This window comes from Dipodomys spectabilis, unplaced genomic scaffold, assembly GCF_019054845.1.
Source record: "Dipodomys spectabilis isolate Male_0828 unplaced genomic scaffold, ASM1905484v1 ptg000043l, whole genome shotgun sequence".
NCBI lineage: Eukaryota > Metazoa > Chordata > Mammalia > Rodentia > Heteromyidae > Dipodomys > Dipodomys spectabilis.
Window position 1 is genome coordinate 27,113,598 of NW_024870720.1, and position 17,906 is coordinate 27,131,503.

Below are 17,906 nucleotides of genomic sequence, written 5' to 3' on the forward strand. Positions count from 1 at the left end.
GTGCCAACTCTGCTTTGAATGAACTGTTAAGCGAGGGAAGGTACCACTGTTGCTCTTTCTTCAGAGTCCTGTCCAATTGATAAAAGTATACCTATCCTGTGTCCCAGAGTGTTTTAAAATGAGCAAATAATGTATGAAAATTTATTTAAATTTTTAGAACAAGATAATAATCAAAACTTAAGCTCTGTTTGTAATTTACCAACGTCTTCCTTGTAGGGAATGGATTTTTGTTTCATTGTACCAGTGTTCTTTATCTTAATTCTATGATATGTAATAAAATAGAACAATAGAAAAAAAACATACTGGCAGCAGCTACATTTAGGTTAACAGTTTCACAATTCAGAGCCTTTGATGGTCAGAATGGATTCTGAGAATTGAGCAGAACTAACACCCAAGATAAACATTTTCTCTTTTGTTTGTTTCTTTTCCTTTTCTTTGTTTCTTATTTTGGGGGCTTTTTAGGCTATCGTTCATTTTCGTCTGGAAGCACCCCTTTCCTCTCTTTCTTTATTGATAGCAAATACTTTTTTTGAGTTTCTGTGAGTATAGATGGAGAGTATGTGGTTTTAGGGAAAGCAGTGACTAGGACATGCCTTTTCTCTTCCTCTCTGATGGATTTCACATTCTAAATTCCAACTATCAAATAAACTCATGTGTTTCCTTTTAAAGTTTACATAGGCAGGATCTGAAACATGGCAAGTTAAAATGACAGAATAGGCCTTGATAGGAGGAGGTAGAAACCAAATAATAATTTGCAATTGAACTGTTAAATGAGCTATGTGGTTCTGAGACAAAAATCTGACAGGTGTTACTTCCTGTTTCCATAAATTTCAGGATATTCTCTTCACGCAACAGCTTATTTTATAATATGTCCAGCTTCCCAACAAAGGAAAGGGGTTTATCTGATGAAGTAAAGTATTTTAGTAAAATATTATCTTTTGCTGTTTAGACCCATAAAAATTTAAGAGGAACTAATGGAGCAAGGCATGTCACAGTTACATTAGAGGGCAGCCTGAGCAAAAAGTTGACAGGATCTTATCTCAATAGGAAAAGCTGTTCATGGTGACATGGGCCTGTTAATTTCTAGCTACAAGGGAAACATACATAGAATGATGCTCAGGAAGCCTGGGGTAATGAAGGAGCCATATTCCAGAAAATAACAATGCAAAAAGGGGTTAGTGGTGTGACCCAAGCAGTAGAGTACCTCCTTTAACAAGCATAGAGCTCTGAGTTCAAACCCCAACAAACAAAAAGAATGAAATATATCCAAAGGGAAGGTCAGTTTAATAAATAAAGCCTGTAAAGGTCATTTTAAGCCTACATAGGATACCACATTGTATAAGAAAAATTTTGAAAAGTTAAATATTATGACCCATTATATTTACATTCTTTATTTAGAACTTTTTTGCTTTTGCACATTATGCATTCGCTAACAATTATGTAGTGAAGTTCCGATTGGCGCGATTCTGGGGTAAATGAGAACAGTGATCAGCTTAATGATTAGCAGCCATTCCTCCTATTAGCCAAAAAATATATATTTTAGTAATGGGATTGTTCCATGTCTTTTTCTCTTGGAAAAATGAGAATAAATTATAATAACACCTCTTTAAATGTTAGCCATTGTTTCTCACTAGAACACAATGGATGTATTTAAATATTTGGTTATCTTACCTAGGTGAAAGATAAACACAGTAGAGTGCTATAATACTAAGTATACTAAATATAATGTATAATAAGTAATATACAATCAGTACAATATTAATAATTATGATAAGTATAATAAATATGATAAGTACAGTGAATAAAAGCAATAAATAAATAAAATTTCATTACACACTTAAGTTGTCATTGAAGACATTTTTAGTTCTTGTTCCTCTTTTTTAGGTTGTTGTTGTTATTGTATTAGATAACCTAATGATGCATTTATATTGTCTCTATTTCTATAGTCATGCATTGTGCTTTTCTTACAGGTAATATTTCAATATCTAATGATACCACAGTGGCCCCAGAGGATTTGCCAACTGTTTCTTCTACTGATATGGTAAGTTACTTAATAATTCAATCTACCTTTAGGCTATAATGCTTGATAAGAAATGTACTCATTATCTTGCCCATGTAATTGTAACCCCTCTGTACAGTATTTTCACAATTAAAAAATAATAATTCAATCTACCTTTATACTGACTTCAAACTGTCCACCTTATTTGCAATAATATTTCAGAATGTGATATCTACCATCCAGCAATCCTGGCGTGAATACCTATTTAGTTATCATTGATAGAGGAGGAAAAGAAAATAACACTTTTATTTACCCTTATTAGTTCCTTGTCTGCCCCATTTGAAAAACTGGAAGCCAATATTTGCTTTTGTATAGTACTTTTCATAGATTCATAAGAATTTAACTCCCAATACCCCATTCATTGTGACCTTGAAATACTTTCACAAAGGAAAATGAGAGTTGTGGAAAAATGAGAAGCTAGTAGCCTCATTTCCAACACGGTTAAAAATTGTTCTGAATAACCAAATGGTTCTGTGTTCTCTTCACTGAGGGTAACTGTAGCAAGACATTTCCCCTTGTCACTTAGAAAGGTCCATGCCTCAATCACATGATATTCTTTCCCATGGCTTGTAACCAAGGATCTTTAAGGGACTGGAACAAAGCCTTAAAAATAAGCTGTTTTGCATGGAAGGTCATGCAGTAGAAGGAGACTTTTGTATTGGATAAAAAGAGGAAAGTGCTGCTTCAGGCTTCTAATTGTGTTCCTTCTATGCTGAATATGGAATCTTACCAAAGAATATCAATCTCAGTTTTATAAAGACAGAGAGCATAATACCTTATTGGTCAAGTGCCCATCTCTCAGGAGACTAGAACACTTGGGCAGATATTATGTAGTGAGTGCCCACAGCATCTTTTCTGAAGATGATTTGTATCCTTCCTGGACAACTCTCGTATGATCCTGTTTCTCTCATTTTTCATATTTGTAGCTTCTTTGACTTCTTTCTTTACAATTAACTTTTCTCTAACTTTGTTCAAACCTTACCTCTCTGCCTCATCAAGTTTGATATTATGTATGTCTCATCATATTTGATGTTGTATATGTGGGTGAAAGAGTATGTTATGTATGTATGATACAGGGAAGAGTTCAGTTTTCAGTCTTTTAGCCAATCAACCTATTGTCAAGGGCTTACCTAGAAAACAGGAAAATTCTTTCTTCTAAGACTATTTAACCTAAATTCTTTTCCATGGTCAAAAAGAAATTAATAAGATATATAAGTTTATGTGTAATAAAGATTAAAGCACATTTTCAATGCCTTAAAAAGACATTGCTTAGCTGGGCGCTGGTGGCTCACGTCTGTAATCCTAGCTACTCAGGAGGCTGAGATCTGAGGATTGCAGTTCAAAGTCAGCCAGGCAGGAATGACCATGAGACTCTTATCTCCAATTTACCACCTGAAAACCAGAAGTGGCGCTGTGGCTCTAGTGATAGAGCTCTTGCCTTGCGCTGAAGAGCTCAGAGACAGTGCCCAGGCCCAGAGTTCATGCCCCATGATGGTTAAAAAAAAAAAAAAAAGACATTGTTTCCAGCTGGGCACCAATGGTTCATGCCTGTAATCATAGTTACTCCAGAGGCTGAGATCTCAGGATGTCAGGTCAAAGCCAGCCTGGGCAAGAAAGTCTGTGAGCCTCTTATCTCCAATAAAAGGCTGGAAGTGGAGCTGTGGCTTAAGTGATAGAGTGCTAGCCATGAGCTAAAAAGCTCTGGGATAGCTCCCAAGTCTTGGCACAAAGAAAAAAAAGGCATTGTTTCCTTACTAAATTCTTTTCATAACTAATCAAGGAAGACTTTTTAAATTAATGAATTTGTAAGCCTTGTCTTTGGGCAAGTCCCAGAGAAGTCCTGTAGTTGATAATTACAATAAGATGGCAGTAAGATTCAAATGGATTCCATTCAAATGGAAATTGTGGTTGGCTTCTAGAATGACGATGACAGAGGAACTAGAGATGTAGTGGTGATCACAGTTTGTCTACCATTTCGAGGGGTTATACTAGAGACCAGGCGTTTTATGCACACTATAAATCTTGATATGTATTCTAGTCAACACCAACTATTTGGCCCAATTATTTCCATCTTATAGAGAAAACGAAGTCCCCAAAGGTAAATATGCTTTCTTGGGACAAGGATTTTAACTAAAGTCTGAGTGGTTCTAAAATATATGTTATTGTATTCCACCATGATGCTCAATGTTTGTAGATTGAAGTTTCTGTACTTTCATTTCCTGTGAGTGCTGTGGCAGGCCTGGCAGGGCCCTCATATGTCTATCACTTTTGCTCTTTACCTAAAATTGTAAAGTATTGCTGGGTGCCAGTGGCTCATGCCTGTAATCCCAGCTCCTTAGAAGGCCGAGGTCTGAGAATCAAAGTTCAAAGCCAGCTAAGGCAGAAAAATTTGAGAGACTCTGTCTCCAATTAAACAGCAAAAAACCCCCACAAAAAACACAAAAAAAACCTAGATTAGATACATATATGCTCAAATGGTAGAACACTAGCCATGAGCAAGAAAGCCAGGCAAGGACCTGAGTTCAAGCCTGGTACTGATATACAACAAACAAAAATCAAAAGCAACAAAAATTGTGGAGATACTGTGTTTAACACATTTAGGAAAAGAAGTAGGGGAGATGTGTGTGTGTGTGTGTGTGTGTGTGTGTATGTGAGAGAGAGAGAGAGAGAAGGAGAGAGGGAGAGAAAGAGATCATGAGGGATGATTTTTTATTCTAGTCTTCATTTCTTCTCTTTTGTTCATATAATACCTTTATGTATACTTTAAATCAAACATGCACAAATATATAATATCCACATAGATAAATATAGGTAAATGGTTCCAATATTAGTAGTAAAGGTATAATATGACTTATTGTCATCACTAATAATTACCATTTAATGGCCAAGCATGCTGGCTCATGCATATAATCCTATGTACTTGGGAGGCAAAGCTGAGGAATATTGAGTTTTGACTCCAGCCCAGGCAAAAAGAAAAGCCCAAGACACTGTCTAAAAAAGACAATCTAAACTAAAAACAAGAGTGGAGGCCCAAGTGGTAGAATGCTTGAGGTTCTAAATTCAAACCCCAGTACCATCAAGAGAAAATAAAATAAAAACCAAACTAACAAGCATGGAAACCTTATAAGCATCTACTGCATGCCAGACTCAGTCATTAGTTTCCTGAAATTCTCATAGTAAGTAATCTAACAGACGTTTAGATGTTCAGTTTTATAGGTAAAACAGAGGCTTAAAAAAGGTAATTGGTCTTCAGGAGGCCATAGCTCTCATCTAGGGTAAAACTGGGATTTAGAGGTAGGGATTTGTCAATCTAGAATCTACCTTATTTCTACCTTAGAGCTGCATCACAATGTTACTTGTAGAAGGACTTTCTGAACGGTGAGTTCCTGTGTGCGCCTGCCCTATTTCAAATGCAGGCTGTCACATACTCAGGACTATTAGGAGGAGGACCTTTCTCTAGGTGTGAGGTACTGTTACCATTTTTGTTACGTATTAATACTGCATTGTGCCATAACCCAGGTTAATGGAGGAAAGAAACTGGAAGCCATTTACTTTGATGGGCTTCTGAATTCTCTTGGCCTGACTCTGTTGGCCTTTCCCAGGACACACTGTCATCAGACTTAATTTCCTCTTTTTCCTCCCAGCCATAATTAGATTATGAGAGAAGGTGCAGTAAAAGTGACTTGCAGCCCCAGGGCTAGAGAACCTCAGTCTCACAAGGCCCTGACAACCTCCTGTCAAAGGAAAGAAAGCTTTCCTCCTTCAGCTTCATTAGCATGAAGACAAGCTTTCTTCTTTCCCATGAAAGGGGTGTGTTTTAGGGAGAAGGACCAGGACAAAGAAGCATGTGAGCATATAGATAGGAGATTAAAACTCTTAAAACTGTTGTACCTCAAGATAAAAAAATATATTTTTCCAACATTTCTTATTATTGAAACTATTGTGTCTTTATTTCTTCTCACCTTCGCGAGTTTTCCCATCATTTTTCATTTGGTATATCCCTTTAACGTGCAAACCAAATTCTTTAGAAGATTCCAGAACATTCTTCAATGAGCCACAGCAAAAGCACACTGCATTCCAACAATGAACATGACGTTCTCAGAAAGACCAGATTTACAAATCTAATGCCACTCTCTCCTGAGGTGATCGAAAAGATCAGTTAGCAATTGTTTCTCACATCAAATTCCTTGCTGTTTGTCTATTAAATGGAAGCATCACCTAAAACACACAGTTCTGAGGCCTTCATTGAAATGTTTTGTCAGTTCTGTACCCCCATGTAACTACCATCCAAACAGGAGACAGAACATTTTCATCATCACAGGAAGTCCTAGGGAATGCTCCGTGTCTTGTGTTACGCTCCAGCTTTCTTGAGCCTTGGGAGATATTTCTTTTTCTATCTACTCTCTCCCCAGTATCTGAGGGCAAATTTGCTGATCCTTCCAGAAGTTTCTGAATGCCTCAGAGAGCATTCTCTCAGCTCTGATTCTCTGCCTGCCATCATAAGTAAGTTACTTTCTTGCACTTGGGAGAGGATCAGTTTGTCTAAAGGGGATGGATGTCTCTCCTCTCTTCTGTCCAACCTCCAGACTTCCATGCATTATTGATACAGTTGGCAAAGACTATGAGCAAGTTTGGTGGGGGAGGGAGTACAAGCTGTAGGACTCCTCTGAATTCTAATCTATCACCCCAGTCTACACAGTCATTAAAAATGCAGTAGAGAGCTGACTTACTTCTCACCTCTTTGTGTCAATAATGCATCTTCTAGCAGCTCATGTGTGGGATGAGACAGCCAAGGGACTCTTTTCTGAAGAGTTTGCTGCAGCATTTTAGAGTTCATTTAGATCTCCTTACATCCTCATCTCTGATGAATTTTTGAAATCTATGATTTTCCAGCTTATTCAGATTGCTTTGCTTATTAGGTTGGGAGTGATGATCTACAGATTTCTTTAAAAAGCTTTAGGCACAAGTAGAACAATCAGTTGGTTTTGATATTTTATAGAACACCAATTGTGGTTCAGACATGCTATAGATTATAAGATGTAAGATTATTGCAAATCTAACTTGCAAATCTAGCTTATGAGAAAACCCTAAATATGTATATCAACAAGTATATTTATAGTATCACTATCAAATGGATTTAAAAGGCATACATTTTAACAGTCAATATTCAAGGAGAATAATCAAGACCTTTTTTGTTTATTTATTTCTTGCTTTTTATATTATCCAGTGAAACACCTCATGTCTACAAAGAGATGCTGTTAATCATAGGAATAGGAACTGTTACAGTCTCATAAATTTTACTTGATAATCAGACATGGAAGCAAAAGTGTTTTGATTTGATGCACCTTCAGGGTGATTCTAGGAGTTAACATTCGTCTTCAAGGGAAACGGATTGTCATATTAATCTTCTTGCGCATAGCATCTTTGTGATTTTCTCCCATTGAGAGAGTCAAGTGTGAAAAAAAATCATTCTGCCCTTAAGTCTCCTTGAAAATACATGTTCCTGTTTTTAAGAGTATTACAGAATGTCAAATGTGCACTAAAATGGGAAAGTGCAATGGACTCTCTTATATACATAATGTAGAAACAGTGATTGTTAACATTTTACCCACTCTGTCTCATACATCTCCCACTTCCAGGGAGGATGCTGTGGGGTTTGAAGTTTCCAAATAAACCCTTCAGTGTTCATTCAGCTTCTAAGAATACAATAAAATTTATTTTATGTAAGCAGGGCACTTCTTTTGAGAATGAGATCCAGAAAAACGCATTTGAAATCATTTTTTAAGCAGATTAATCTCAGTGAAGACCCACAGCAAGTTGATTCTGTTTCTTCTAAATCTTCTTTTTTTTCTTGCTACCCCTCACCCCAAACCTCTTTGGCCCATCTGGCCCACTCAGAGCAAGCTTCCCCAGTTGGTCAGCAGGAGCAAGCTTTTCATAAAGATTTATTGGTTAAGTGAATAGAGCATCTTGCTTCCCATAGTCTGTGCTTATGATGCCTGTCCAGCTCATCTCCTTTCTCTATGCTAATACATAAAGACACATAAACCCATACTTTGTTACTTGTTTTCCCTTATCCACTGTTTTTGTTTCTTTCCCAGGTATTCTCCAGTTTTGTCATCCTGGTACTCCTTTCTTACCAGCTTTTGAATATAAGAGTTCCATAAGATCAGTACAGGGCTTATTTTGTTTTGTCTCTACCCATGAGATAAATCACTCCCTCATCCAATCTTCTAAGCTCCATACCACTTATATACATACTTTTTTTTTTTTACAAATTCATATTTATTACAAATAAAGATACTTAATAAGGTATATTTTATTTAATTAGTATTATATTTATTAATATTTAGTTAGTATAATTTCATTACTTATATTACTAATTAATATCTAATCAATCCTATTTTATTTCTGTAAGCAAACATAAATTTGTTACTTAATTTTTACTGCTCCCTCAACACTTGTATGAATTGATCCATGCAATGAGGGTCTAATGCATTTTCTTGGAAATGGAATCCAAAGCATTATACATACTAGGCAAGTGGTATGCAACTGGGATATATTATTTTGTTTTCTTCTTCCTTTGTTTGTTTTTTATTTTGGCGTTAAGATAGCATCTCCCCAACTTTGCCCTGGCTCACCTCCCACTCATGATCCTTCTGCCCGAACCTCTCAAGGAAATGAGATTATGTGGACGTCCACACTCACAACCAGTTTCCAGTGCCTTTTCTGTGTTCATTGTTAACGTTTTAAAATTTCCCAGAAGATATTGTTATGAAAAACGTATTTGATTTTGGTACCTTGGTATTGTATGTGAGTTATTTGAATAATGGAAGGGAACAACAGCATGGTGAGACAGAGGACAAGGTGGGAACAGTGTTACAGTGATCCTCACAAGACAATAAGTTGGAAATGATCTGTACAATGTGGGGATGGGGAGGTATGGGGAGGGAAAGGCGGAGAAAAATGAGGGAAGGGGTAGCAAGTTTGACAAAGTACTTATTACCTGATGTAACTGTAATCCCTCTGTATATCACCTTTACAATAAAATTTAAAAAATTGTTCAATATCTGTCTAAAACTCAAATGTAAGTGACCCATTATTTGTTAAATATCACAATCTATTTCTTTTTTTCAGTTTCTTTTTTTATGGTCAAGGTGATGTACAGAGGGGTTACCGTTACATAAGTAAGGTAATGAGTACATTTCTTATCAGTGTTGGCCCTCCTTCATTTTCTTCCACTTTGAACAATTTTTTTTAGTAAAACCATGTCCTAAATATTTCAGAGGATATGTTCATACTAAAAAAAGTACTCATTATTTATATAAAATTTAAATATAACTGGGCATCCTGTGTTGTATCTGATCATTGTAAATTGAAAGATTAATTTTATTCTCCAGATGAAAAGGGTAGATTATTTGATATGTTTCTTCTTTTGAAATTAGGTCCTGGGAGCTGTGCTGAGCTTTGTGTGCTCAAGGCTAGCACTCTACTACTGAGTCACAGTTCTATTTTCAGCTTTTTTGGTAGTTAATTTGAGATGCATCTCATGGACATTCCTGCCTGGGCTAACTTTGAACCATGATCCTGGCTTTGAACCATAATCTTCAGATCTCAGCCTCCTAAATTATAGCCATGAAATACTGGCTCGTGGTCACATTTTCTTTTTTGAATATGTCTAATATCCCAGACCTGTGTGACATATGATTTCATTTACTCAATTAACCAAGATTCCTTTGGTGTCTTCTGAATTACAAACTGACCCCTACTCTTTTTGTTCTTTAGTTGTTTTTTGTTTTTTGGGTTTTTTTTTTTGTAAGTTGTGGGGCTTGAACTCTGTGCCTGGACACTGTCCCTCAGCTCTTCAGCTCAAGACTAGTGTTCTACCACTTGAGCCACAGCGCCACTTCCAGTTTTCTGGTGGTTAATTAGAGATAAGATTCTCATGGACTTTCCTGCCTGGGCTGGCTTTGAACCATGATCCTTAGATCTCAGCCTCCTGAGTAGCTAGGATTACAGGCCTGAGCTACCAGCACCTGGCTTCTTTAGTATTTTTTAGTGATACGTAGTACCATTGGTCTGCAGGAACTGTAGCTTTTACCCTAAGTCCAAAATTACTATCTGTCCTTCTCCATTCTTGTTTTCTCACCACTGCCTTTTCCTTTTCATCTTCAGAAACACCTCCTAAGCCTTCATTATCCCTGAGAAACTTGCTTTGACGTTGCCATGCCCTTGTATTCTAGCCTCTTCTTTGACTGTATTTCTTGAAAAAATATAGAAAGTTTGTGGTCACTGTTGCAAATTTTACTCCCACTCATTTCTCAGCTCACTGTACTCCTTTTACCTTTCACTTGATGACTTTCATAATCTTTTGTGGTATCTTCGCTTGCATTTGTGTATACACTGAATGTTTTAGACACTTTTATTTTCCCTTTGTAGCTATGCTAAATCTTATTACTCTATGATCTTCTCTTTGCAAAGGAGTCCTAAGTAAACATTTACAAACTTTTCATTTCTCATAGAAATAAGTCTCCTGACCAATTAAACATCTTTCTAGACCCTATCCAGATTCATAACATGAAACTTTATGAGAACTGTAGTATAATTGCCATAGAATGTTATAAGCATCCTGAGAAAAAGAGATAAAGCACTATGAGGGCTATTAGCGCAGGTCGCCAGAACTTCTGAAGATATATACCCATTTGTCTTGTTCTTTAAGTTCTGACCTGGCCATTTGCACATAATTGATAGAATGCTGAATAAGAAATAAGGATTAACACTCTAGAGAAATGAGTCACCTATAAAAGGGTAAAAGACTGGAGCAATGAGATGAGTTAAGAGTATCCCAGATTCAGCACACAAGAGACAACAGTGACTTGAACACAGGTAATGGTAGCGGCTATTGAGTAATTTATTTGTGGTATGGATCATGTCTGAGGTTTCATGGAATTAACATTGGTTGACTTCAGCTTATACAGAAATTACACAACTATATGTGTCTTTACTTTTTTTTTTTGGAACACATTGGTGGTTGAACTGAAACAGAGCCTCTTGTCAGGTAGGCAGGTGCTCTGCTACATAAGCTACATCGCTACACCGTTTTGCTTTAGTACTTTTCATGTGGGGTCTCTTGTTTTTGCCTAGGGAAGCTTCAGGCTGCATTCCTCCTTCCCTGCCTAGCAGGGGTTACAGACATGTACTATCACATCTGGCCAGATAGATATCTTTTGAGTGGTATTGAAATTATTTTTATTAACTATTTAGATTTCTGAATATGGATGCTTTCAAGAAAAAAAGAGTTAATTTTTAGAGGTCAGAAGAAGTAACCCTTTTTTGTTTTAAAGTCAACAAAAATGAGAGTAGGAAGCTTTGTGTTTTGAAATATTATGTATGCTGAGGTATGTATGTGTTTTCTAAAAGTTGTATGCTTCAAGCTTTAGTGGTGGACAGGATTTAGAGGCCAAAGTTTTAGTATAACAGTTCAAAATCACTCAGGGCTTACAGCATACTTTATGTAAGCAAGAAAAAAAAAGTCTGTAATTTCACGTGCATTTATATAGTTTTCACTTCAACGTGAATCTTTGTAAGAAAATAAAAAAAAAAAAACCACGTGTTGGGATTTCAATGTATTTATGGCTCTGTGGGAGCTCTGCCTATTAAGAAGGATTCTCTGGATAGTAAATTGTTGAAGTGGAATTAGGGTACATTCTTGTTGACTTTAAAACAAAAAATGGGTTTCTTCTTATGACCTCTAAAAATTAACTCTTTTTCTTCTTGAAAGCATCCATATTCAGAAATCTAAATGAGACACACTCACCTTTCAGAAGTAGGGTTTAATAAAAGAGTTGTTATGCAAATACTCTGCTTAACAAGTTGAAGTTAATATAGAAAAATACTTCTAAAATCAAAGTTGATAATTTTACTGAACTATGTAAGAATTTTTACCTTTTGAGTTGTAAAAAGTATGAAATATTTTTGGCTTTTTTTAATGGATGGATCCCTTGACTCATGAGAATTCATAGAATAATAAAAGCCGTCAATGATTTGTTAGGTGTGAGGCAGAACTCTTGCCTGTAAAGGGGAGAAGAAATTTATCTTTCCACATTAATTGCATATAAGGAGACAACATACTTATTAGCGCTGGACAAAACAGGTTGCAAGTTTTGTAGATACTTAAGACTATTTCCAACAACTTGGTGAAGGAGGGGAAATGGGAGGGGAAAATCTGGGAGAGAATGAGGTAGTGGGTGATAATGTTCAAAAGGAAACATACTCATTATCTGACTTATATAATTGTAATTCCTCTGTACATACCTTAATAATAAATTTTTTAAAGAATTACTGCATATACATGCAAACACAGGTACAAACCTGGGGATGTACACATGCACCCACCCATTATTCTTCATGCAGATGACAATTGTTGCTCAAGATTTAGAATTCTTTTAAGCACTCCTAAATAATTTCATTCTCAGAAAAAGAATATTTCCAAGATGAGATATCCATTCTTTTGTACCCAATCGCACTGGCATTGGTAAATTTTTGAAAATATCTCTCAGAAAACTATCATTATTGTCACAGCATACAGAAGCTCCCTACAGCAACAGAAACTCAATTAAAGTATAAATATTTAACAATATTCATATATTAAAAATAGCTGCGCAGAAATCTTGTGAAGTAAGGGAATGAGCCACTTGAAAATTTCCATCACAGCAAACAACCATATTTTGGCACTATTGAACACAAAGGGTGAGAAATTATTTTTGAGTTTCCTTCAAACAGTCATACTCTAGGAAAAATTCCTAAGGCCTAGAGGCCATTAGCTTTCACTTGGCCAGTAACCAAAGCAACTTGGCTGTTCTAGAAGCAGATTCATATATATGAATTTCAGGCGCATTTAATTAGTTGAGAGGATGAGCTCAATACAAACAAAAGGAGAGACGCAGTTTAGGACAGGGTAGGAATTAAACAAAGATGTGGTCTCAGCAGAGATTTGTATCAGCCTGATTTCACTGGGAAGCCCCCTTCTGGAGCATAAATTATACCACAGGCTTGCTTCTACTCAGAGACAAAGGGAACAGTTTTTACCCTTTGTTAGTGTTGGTTATCACATTCTAGGTAAGGTAGCATGTGGGTGAGTAAAGGCAGTTAGTTCTATGGCCAGATATGAATTGATAGCAACTACTACTGAAAGCAGGTGGAGAAGAGTGCTTTGGCTTTACCTGCTCTACCTGCTATCCTAGCAGAAGGATCATTCTGTGCAATCTTAATAGGAAAGAGGAAGAAAGGTGAGTTGCTAGAGAGAAGTACAGCACTGGCCACCTAATAGCACTACACGAAAACTGATAGTGTCATGTAACACAGGGCTGGGTGTCCTTTACATGGCTGTATCACAGCCATTCCAATAACGGTTACTCATAATGCCGACCTGCAGTGGAGATCAGGGCTCTGCTGCATTAGGTTTGCAACTGGAAAGGCTGGGACCAGGCACATTTTCATTGTTGCTCGGGTTTTCCCCCCTCTTCTCACTGAACTTATTTAGACAGGAAACGACCTAGTTGTGGAAGTGCAACTTTCAAGAGTGTTTCTTGAGCCTTAAGGTAGACACATAAGACGCATGATAAAAGTTAAATGCTTCTTAAACAATAAATGTATTTGAGAGAGGTTCACATTTTGAGAATTAGGATATTCATGTGTCTCAGTTTACTCTCAGGAAGGCCGGAAGGAAAGAAGGACTTTGTGGCTTGTTTCTATTGAACAATTGGGTGATTGTAACCCATTGTGTAATTGCCAGCCTCCTTGTTTCCTTCCAGTTCTCCCCCCTCACTCCTTTTATTCTACTTATACCTGGTCAAGTTACATCCTTCAGTGGCTGTCTTCAGACCATTTTACAGAAATGTCTAGTATAATCCTTGTAAAGACCCTCAGATATCCAAAGCTGCCTTGGATACATCAGTGTTCTCTTTAAAAAAAAATCATAAATGGATGTTTTTCTTTTTCAGTATCATAATTCTACCGTTCACTGGGCATATTTGTCAACAAAGGAGTGTTTGAAATATGGAGGAAAGCTTGTGGGGAACAACTGCAGTTTTGTTCCAGATATCACACTCATGTCTTTCATCCTTTTCTTCGGCACCTACACCTCTTCTATGGCTCTGAAAAAATTCAAAACAAGTCGCTATTTTCCAACCACAGTAAGTAGCTGAGATTGAAATGTTATCACTGTCTCAACAATAATGTAATTTTACAAAATGGGTGAGGGAGGCACCTAAATTCAACTTATCTGATACAGTTTTGTTCACTTAAAAAAATTGCATCCCAGTGTTTGCGTATGTGGGATGCATACTTAACATAATTGTAGTATGTTTTGAAAAACTTTCCCAAGATTTGCTTGCATAATTTTGTCATAAATTCTGTCCTAACTCTGAACATACTAAAAGGAAACAGTGAGATTTATTCTATCTAAAAATACATGAGTGAAGAAAAAGACCTTTTCATATCTAATGTTTGAATACATAAACAAAAATTCTTTCTATATTAACCAGATGTTTTGATTTTGTGTAATCAAGGGAGGGTTTTTTTTTTTTTGGTTCATGGGCTGAACAGGTATTTTAGTACTTGAGTTATAAATTGCAGGAGTTAACGAAGCGGTGTTATGTTGGTATTGGTGTCATCCAAGCCACACTTTCATTGCATAATGATGAATGTTGCAGTACTAATAATTTAACTGGGTTGTGCAAACATCCTCTCTCTGAGGTGGTCTTAAATTCAATACTCTGATGGTTCTTTGGGAAACTGAGGGATGAGGCCAGTGTATAGTTAATGAATTTTGATTTTGCCTTCAGAATAAAACTAAGATAATCTTTTCCTTTACTGTTCAGTTCTTTGTGTGTAGGATTTCAATATGTATTATGTAATCTTGAGTACACCTGATTTATATCAGTGTCTGCTCTAGATAACTGGAATCCCATGAAATCTGTCCTCTAGGTTGAATTTTAGAAGATGAGATGTAGTTTCTCTTTTCCAGTTCTTAGGCAATGAAACTTAAATTACTATGTTCATTTCACCCCAGAAATTTTGGAGTCTTCTCATTTTTCTTCTCATATGGAAAGTAAAGGGAAGGGTTGATAATGAAATGTCTAGAACTAAATGGCCCAAGGAATGAGAAATTTTCCATAAATGGAAATGTAAAATGAAGCATTCCTCGTGGTCTCCCCATCGATATTGTAAAATGGCGGTTCATGGGAAGAATTCAACCCCAGTCATTTGTTGTTCAGCACACTGTGTGTAATGCACACACACACACACACACACACACACACACACACACACATGTACCACACACATACACATTTGAAGTCTTACAAGTTCTAGAACATGCACTTCGTAGCTGGTCTTTGTTTTCACAATGTTCTGCTCTGCATCACCAAGGCAGATTACCTTCCTGCTCCTGAATGCATTTTGCATCATGACCCAACATCCGCTCTGGGAAATGTGTTTCCTTGCTTCACTTTGTCTGGTACAGCATTATATAGAAATAGTTCCTATGTAAAGTTTTTGAAGATCATTTCTTCCAGGTTGAGATTTTCCCTTTGTCATTATCGGTTCACTGGTAGCTTGGTTTTTATTTTATTTTATAGATCATTACCACCTGTCAAAGTCTTAATGTTATTTAAGCACTGTAAGTGGAAAAGTAGAAAATTTGTTAGTATTTGTAAGTTGTAATTTGCAAAATAAATCTTGTTACAACTTTAAACATGAAGAAACTTCAATTATATTTTCTATTTTTAATTTTAACAGACATTGTGGAACAGTGGCACTAAGCTAATTAACATAATCTCAGTTAAGTCATATTTTGGGATGAGAACAGTTAAGATCTACTCTTAGAAATTTTGAAATATAAGACATTAACTCTATTCAACATGCTGTATTATTGGATCTCAAGATCTCTTCCTGTCCAACATCCTTCATCCCTACTCTCTACTTCTATGACTTTGACATTTTAAATTTCCATATATGAATGAGATCATGCATTGTTTGTCTTTTTGTGCCTAGCTTATTTCACTTAGAATAATGTCCTTCAAGTTGTTCCATGTTGTCTCAAATTAAATTATTTCTTCTATTTTAAGGCTGAAGAGTATGTACCACATTATCCTATATTGATTATCTAGATCTTGGTTATTGAGAAAACATGGGAGGACAGTCTTTGACATACTGCTTTCATTTCCTTTGGATATATACTGAGTATTAGAATTGCTGGATGATCACATCATAGTTTTACCTTTACATTTGGGAGGGAAACTCCCAACTGTTTTCCATAATGGCTACTCTAAGTTACATTCCCATGGAAAGACTTACAGGGGTTCCTTTTGTCTTTTTTTCACAGCCTTGCTAACACTTTTGTCTTTTTGATAATAGCCATTTTAATGTGTGAAGTCATAGCTCAGTGTGGATTTAATTTACATTTCCTTGGTGATTGGTGATACTAAGTATTTTTTTTTTCCCCTTAGGACTATTGGCCATTTGTTTGTTGCCTTTTAAGAAATCTCTGTTAAGTGCTTTGTCCATTTTTAACCAAGTTAATGTTTGTTATTGAGTTAGTTATATATTCAAGATAGTAATCCCGTACCATATGTATGATTTGTAAATATGATTCCCTCATAGAATATTTTGTTACTCTGTTGAATGTTTCTCTGCTAGGTGGAAGCATTTTAGTTTAATGAAATCTTACTTGTCTACTTTTGCTTTTGTTTCCTGCTTTTTTTTTAGGATTCAGATCTACAAAAAAAGCATACTAACGTTAGTTTCCTTGAGAATAACACTAATCTTTGATTGAATTAACACAATCAAGCTTTTCCCCAGTGCTTTATTTTTTATTATTTATTTATTTATTTTTGTCAAGATGGTATACAGAGGGGCTACAGTTACATAAGTTAGGTAATAAGTACATTTCTTGTTGAACTTGTTTTCCCCTCCCTCAGTTTTCTCCCTCTTTTCCTTCGCCCATCCCCCTCCCCAAGTTGTACAGATCATTTCCACCATATTGTCTTGCAAGTATTGCTTGTCCTTTATTTCACCATTTTGTTGTTTCCCTTCCCTTCCCTAATTCATATAAACATATATGCAATACTCAGGACACCAAAAATCAAATACAGTGACAACAAAGGATAAACTATAGGGAGAAGAACACACAAAAGAAACAAGAAATCACATAGCACATTAAAAAAAAAAAAAAAACAGCAAAGAAAAACCTCTTATGTCCATGTCTTGGAGTTCATTTTGCTTAGCATCATCTTATATGGTTATATGTACATGGCTATTGAGCTATTCTGCTCATCTACTAAGATTATCCTAGATGTATACTGATTATTGCAACTAAGGAAAACCATGGGATCTGTTTCTTTGGAATTCTATGCTTCCATCAGAAAGAATGATACTGCCCTATATATAAGGAAATGGAAAGATTTGGAAAAAAAATCATGTTTTATTAAAAAGTAAGGTTTAAGGTTACATATTTAAGTATTCAATCCATTTGGGTGACTTTCATACATGATAGAAGGTGAAGGTCCAGTTTTTTTCTTCTACTTTGAATGTCTAGTTTCTCAATATTGCTTATTAAAGAAATGTTCCTCCCCCCAATATGTGGTTCTTAGCACCTAGATTGAAAACTCAGTCAACTGTGAATGTGAGTTTATTTCTGTTCTGTCTATTCTCTTGGTCTATATATCTTTCTTTGTGTATGTGTGTATACCAGTCTTGGGGTCTGGGTGCTGTCCCTGAGCTTCTTTTGTTCAAGGCTAGTTAGTGCCCTTGAGCCACAGCTGTACTTCTAGCTGTTTTTAGTAGT

The 17,906-nt window shown here is 36.1% G+C and overlaps 1 protein-coding gene across 5 annotated transcripts in view; it reads left to right on the plus strand.

Moving 5' to 3' along the window:
* The window catches only part of Slc4a4 (solute carrier family 4 member 4), a 315,411-nt gene that overhangs the window by 235,537 nt on the left and 61,968 nt on the right, over positions 1-17,906 (plus strand). For all 5 annotated transcript variants that reach the window (XM_042678216.1, XM_042678217.1, XM_042678214.1 and 2 more), the window contains 2 exons: positions 1,971-2,041; positions 14,062-14,253. In XM_042678216.1, coding sequence (XP_042534150.1) covers positions 1,971-2,041; positions 14,062-14,253 — 263 coding nt within the window. The remainder of the gene's footprint in view (positions 1-1,970; positions 2,042-14,061; positions 14,254-17,906) is intronic.